This window comes from Nicotiana tabacum, chromosome 17 (assembly GCF_000715075.1).
Source record: "Nicotiana tabacum cultivar K326 chromosome 17, ASM71507v2, whole genome shotgun sequence".
NCBI lineage: Eukaryota > Viridiplantae > Streptophyta > Magnoliopsida > Solanales > Solanaceae > Nicotiana > Nicotiana tabacum.
The window spans coordinates 44,262,358-44,268,452 of NC_134096.1; the positions used below are offsets into that span (position 1 = coordinate 44,262,358).

The window sequence follows — 6,095 nt, forward strand, 5'->3', positions numbered from 1 at the left end:
ATGGTTTTAGCCTTGTTTGAGGTAATTTGAGGGTTCGACTAAGTTCGTATGATGTTATGGGAATTGACGGTATGTTTGGTTGAGGTCCCGGGGGCCTCTGGTGAGTTTCGGATAGTTAACAGATCAATTTTGGACTAGGCATTCCAGTTGAAGAATGCTGGTTTTCTGTCACTGATTTCCTTCTACGCGATCGGATGAGAATGTCCGCGATCGCGTAGGCTTGATGAGGTAGTCTTGATTTTATTCTTCACGATCGCGTAAGTTGGGCTAGTCTGTGCTAAGCGAACGCGTGGGAGAGGCCGCGTTCGCATAGGCAAACTTGAGAGGAAGTTGGGCCACGTGTTTGCTCTATGCGATCGCGTGAAGAGTGATGCGATCGCATGAAGAGGGATACGATTGAGTAGATCTAGGATCTTGTGCATAGCGATCGCATGAAGACAACCGCGATCGTGTAGGGTCTTTTCTGGGAAGTGGAAAATTGTGCTTCGCGATCGCGTGTGTTTGTCCGCGATCGCGTAGAGCAAATGTCTGGGCAGAGAGTTGAAGTTCTGAAAATGGGACTTTGTCCCATTTTCCATTTTTGACGGATTGGAGCTCGGGAAGAGGCGATATTTGGGAGATTTTCAGAGAAAACAACGGGGTAAGTGTTCTTAACTCAATATTGGTCAAATTACCCGAATCCATGGTTGTTTTTAACATTTAATCGGTAAATTAAGTTGGAAAATTGTGAAAACCCTCTCGGTTTAATTTGGAGATTTGAGGGCCGAGTTGATGTAGGATTTGAGTAAAATTTGTATGGTTGGACTCATGGTTGAATGAGTGTTCATATTTTGTAACTTTTGTCTGGTTCCGAGACGTGGGCACACAGGCAAATTTTGAGCTAAATTTCGAATTTTTATGGAAAATTAGTATTTATTTATGGAATTAATTCCAATAAATTTTATTGACCGAAACGAATTATTTGTGACTAGATTCGAGGCTTTCAGAGATCAATTCTCATGGCAAGGGCGTAGCGGAATAAGGAATTACGCGGTTTGAGGTAAGTAACAGTTTTAAATCAGGTCCTGAGGGTATGAAACCCCAGATTTTTGTATCATGTGATTACTTTGGAGGTGACGCACATGCTAGGTGACTGGCGTGTGGCCGTGCACCGAGGGGATTGTGACTTGGTCTGTCCCGTGAAACTGTAAAGTTGAATAACTTGTTGTTAGCTATATGCTCTCTATGTGTTGTGGAAATTTGACTGTAAGACACGTTAGAAACCATATTTAAGCTATATGTTGGTACTGCTGGGACCCACAGAGGTCGTGTACATGTTGAATTATCTGCTAAATTGTTGTTTGGTACTCAATCATAGTTTACTTGTTTATTTTATCTCAGTATCTATTGTTCATTATTGATGCATCATATCATTATTGTTTGGGCTGATTTTATGATTTTTGAGCGCCCGAGAGACTGGAGAGATTTATGACTGAGTGAGGCCGATGGCCTGATTGTGAGATATTGATACTATAGTACATGAGTTGTCCGTGCATCATTTGAGTTGGCCGTGCGGATCCAGTTATTGATACTACAGTAAGTGAGTTGTCCGTGCAGCACGTGAGTTGGCCGTGTAGATTATAGCGCTTGGTCTGTGGGAGCCCCTCCAGAGTCTGTACACCCCCAGTGAGCACGAGTACCCATTGAGTGTGAGTGATGAGGGCTGAGAGCCGAGTGGTGGAGCTGTTGTGACGAGTTGAGTAATTGTTGCCTTGAGAGGCTGTACTTGCCTTTTCATTTGTTGTTGCACTTAGTTGCTATCTGTCACTATTGTGAAATTCTCTAAAAGATTTTATATCTGGATTACATGAACTTGAAATGTATAAAATTGATTTGACTTAAACTGTCAGATTTGAAAACATGTCTATTCTTTGCTGGAATTACTGGAAATAAACTATAACTGCGTAGCTCGTCACTATCTTCAATTCCTTATTTATTATTGTTACTTGCTGAGTTGGTTGTACTCATACTACACCATGCACTTCGTGTGTAGATCCAGGTGTTCCCGGACATAGCGGGTGTTGATTCTTTCAGACAGTTGATTTTCCGGAGATTTAGAGGTAGCTGCCATATTTCGCAGACCTTGCCTCTCCTTCCCTATCTCCTTGTTTAATGTATTTGGTCTTAGACTGTTAAAGATCATATTTTTCAGACTTGTATTTATACTAGATGCTCATGTACTCAGTGACACCGGGTTTTAGGAGTGTTTCTATATGTATTTGTGAGTTTTTCTTCCGCTAAATTAAATATTATTTTTTCAAACTTAAAAGATATGGTGGTTTATTGAGATTGTCGGCTTGCCTAGCATTGAGACAGACGCCATCATGATAGGTGAGATTTGGGGGCGTGACAGGAGAGTTAGCAGTTTCAAAGGAAGACCTTTCTGATATTGATCAATATTATAGATGCTATGGAGCGCTACTTTGGGATTATGCTAGGAAGAAGCAAGTTACTGGTGCAATTAGTGAGAGCGAGGTAACTGGAAGATTAGGAAGAAGAAAAGGTGCACCAGCTGTGAACGAGAGAACACAAGTTCGGAAGAAGAAGAATTAGTTTTCCTTTTCTGTAGAAAAATTGTAGTTAGATTGTTTAGTTGTAGCTATTTTGTAATAAAGTTGTAGATAAATTGTTATCTAAGAACAAGTCAATTGAAGTTTATTTGTAGAAAATTTGTGCTACAATTGTTTTACCCTATGTTTTATTATTTTATCGAGGATACTACTACTTAGAATATGAAAAATCTGTTATTGTTTTTGGTTGAAAGTTGTTAGTACTTGATATCGTTATTGTTAGCATATAATTTCTTTACAATTTAACTACAACTATGTATTATACATACAAAAAAATACATAATCCAATCAAGTTATGAAAGGCTGAAATTAATACACTCAATAATTAAACAAAACAAATACAAACCAACTGCATTACGAGTTGAAAATATTTCATTATAGGAGACAGTCTTTATTAAAGTTATCAACACAGTTACACCTCAACTATAATTCTCCAGAACACCTCAACACAATTTATCAAAATATCTTGTGACTTTATCAAATTTTATTTCTTCTTGGGAGCATTCTTACAAGATCTTTTGTTATGCCTTTCTAGTCTGCAGTTGCCACATGAAACCTTGTACTTCTTTGCATTTACTTCATCATATGGTTTGTATATTTGTTTTTGAGGTTTTCCTGCCTGTCTTTTCCCGGTAGGTGGCATTGCAACTTCTTCAGCTATATGTATTTGCTTTCATCAGGCATCGGGTCTACTGGTATTTCATAAGTATGCAAGAGGCTCTCCCTCGTGTAATAAGGAGAACAATAGTTTTCATAAGACTCATTCCTGTGCCTCAAAGCCGCCAAAGCATGTGCACAAGGAAGTTCAGCAAGCTGGAATTGTCCACAACTACATCTCTTGTTTTGAAGACAAACAATAAAGCGCTTCACACCATCTATCACTGTATGGATGTGATCTGTTGAAGCCCTCACCTATAATTTCATTACAAACACACAACAACTTGTAAGAAACATATACAAAATAACTACAATTATTCAACATTTTATCTACAATGACTGTATGTATTTAGTTTGATGGAATAATTGATCCGATGTTATTGGATATAGCTTACTCTCAGCTTCTGCGATAATGTCATGTTATCCTCCAACTGTTTGTTGTATTTTTTCCCAAGGTATGTGAATGTACCCTTTGCTTTCAATAACCTTTCATTAGTCCAACGTTCAAGAAGAGTCCTCATGTACTCTAATAGTTCTACTATCGGCAGCTCTCTTGCATCTCTTGTTACCGCATTCAATGACTCTACAATGTTTGATGTCATCATCCAAGTTCTGTTCACCATAGCATGTACTCGAGATCATCTGTGATAGCCAATATCGTATAGATATGCTTTAACACGCGTGTTGATATCTTCAATCTTTGACATTCTTTCATCAAATTCATCAAGCGTGTATGATCGTGCTGTGGCAAAGTACAATTCGCTTAACTTTAGGTGACACTTCTTGAACTTTGACCTTATATTTGTCCAAATATGCCACATACAAGCATAATGTGGCATGCCGGTATAAACAATAGATGTTGCCTTCAAGATACTCTCATCCGAAACAACACACATATTTGGTTTTTTACCATATGCATATTTGAATTGCTCGAAAAACCATTTCTATGATGCGTCATTTTCTGAATCAACAACAGTGTATGCCAATGGTAATATGCTACCTATCATATGTGGCAAAAAGAAATTCAATTTCCATAATAAAACCGTAAAGAAAAATCTACAATACCCGCTGCATCCATTGTGCTAGCTGTTAGCATTATTCCCCTGTATGCCGACTTCAAGAAGATCCCATCAACTACTACAACTGGCCTACAATATTTGCAACCCTTGATTGACGTACTAAACGCAACAAATGCGTACAAGAAACAGTCATCATCAGTCTTCTGCAATTTAACTACCGACCCCGGATAAGTCTTTTCCAGAATATACAAATAACTAGGCAATCGAATGTAGGAGTGAGCAGGATGACCTCTCAAAATTTTCAAAGCCTTTTCCTTTGCTCTCCAAGATTACATGTATGTTAATTTTACGCCGTGTTCAGACAACATATCAGTTTGTATATCTTTTGGTGTGTAAATTATCTTAAGATCCTCATATTTTAGTATAACCATGCTATCAACTACCATGGTAGTAGGTTTGCGTTGTATGTATGTATTGTCCGTTAAAGAGCATATGTGAAAGTTGTTGAATTTTTGAACCTTGAACAATACTGAATCATTTATGCTGGTGGACTTGAAGTGCCATGTACAATTATCCCCAACACATATAAGGCAATAGCTACAGAATAAAAACAATTTAAAGAATGTTATAAAAAATGTAGCTACAAAATAATAGCTGTTTAAGCATAAAAATCTTATATTTAACAATTTATATACAAAAAAACTATAAATTATCTGCAATTTGTATACAATGATATTACAAACTATACAAAAAAATACAAATAAACTACAAATTAAACAAAGATATGATTTTTGACCATTGAACTATTCCTACCTTCTAGCACTAGACCTTTTCACCCTAAATTGGAACTTGTTCATGACAGAATAATGCTTCATTGCACTGGCAATTATTTGTTTGTCTTTGTATACTTGTCCTACTTCAATAATACTTGGCGTATGTTCTGTTATGATGATACTTTCATATTCCACTATCGCCGGAGATGTTGGCATATCAACCAACTTCAGTGTTCCAGATGAACCTGCAATCAATTAAAGCTAACTACAGTTCTGACATATATTGTAGATAGTTTGAAGTAAAATTATAGAACACGTGAAATTCAATAGTTTTATATTCATAACAGTTGAACTACACTTGTTATGTAGTTTTTTTGTAGCAATATTGTAGAAAAAGTGAAGAACGCATGAAATATTAACAAACATCACCACTGATATAACAGAGCAAACCTGCAATTATGTTCGAATTAGAGATACTGCATTCCAAATCGAAATCACGCACTGTTATATATAGCGGATACATTCCTAAGCTTTTGTTTTCTTTTTTCGTCTCTATGTATACTCGAACTCCCATATCGTTCCGAATTTCCATTGGAGGACAATGTTCGTTGACAATGTATTTTATTTCGATAATATTTTCTGATATATCGATCATTAGATACTCTACGATTGCAGAATTCAATTGACTACAATTTGAATCTTCGCTGACTACAATTCCGTCAACATTGAAATCTTTGTATCTCCCAAAGCTATCCCAATTACCATTTAGCTGAAGCATAATAGCTATTTTCGATAATGTTTCGCGGAATTCAGTACAATTATAGATAATTGCTTCGCTTATGGTTGTGAAACCAGAATAGACAGAGAAAAGCAGAGTATCGAAAAAGCAGAGCATCGGGATAGTGAGAAAAATGACTTAATTGCAGGCTTAATTCATTGCGATTATTGCGTTGCAAAAAATCTCGGTAGAATCCTACGCTATCCCAAAACTTCGCTTCTAAAAAAGGAATTCTACTGCAAAAAGGATTCTAGTTTAA

General features: G+C 36.9%; 1 protein-coding gene across 1 annotated transcript; it reads right to left on the reverse strand.

Moving 5' to 3' along the window:
- Nucleotides 1-3,266: 3,266 nt before the first annotated feature.
- Nucleotides 3,267-3,889, reverse strand: LOC142171809 (uncharacterized). Its single transcript, XM_075235513.1, has 2 exons — nt 3,662-3,889; nt 3,267-3,521 (listed from the first exon to the last, which is right to left on the reverse strand). Exons 1-2 carry the CDS (start codon nt 3,887-3,889, stop codon nt 3,267-3,269), a joined length of 483 nt encoding a protein of 160 aa, XP_075091614.1.
- Between the last annotated feature and the right edge of the window lie 2,206 nt (nt 3,890-6,095).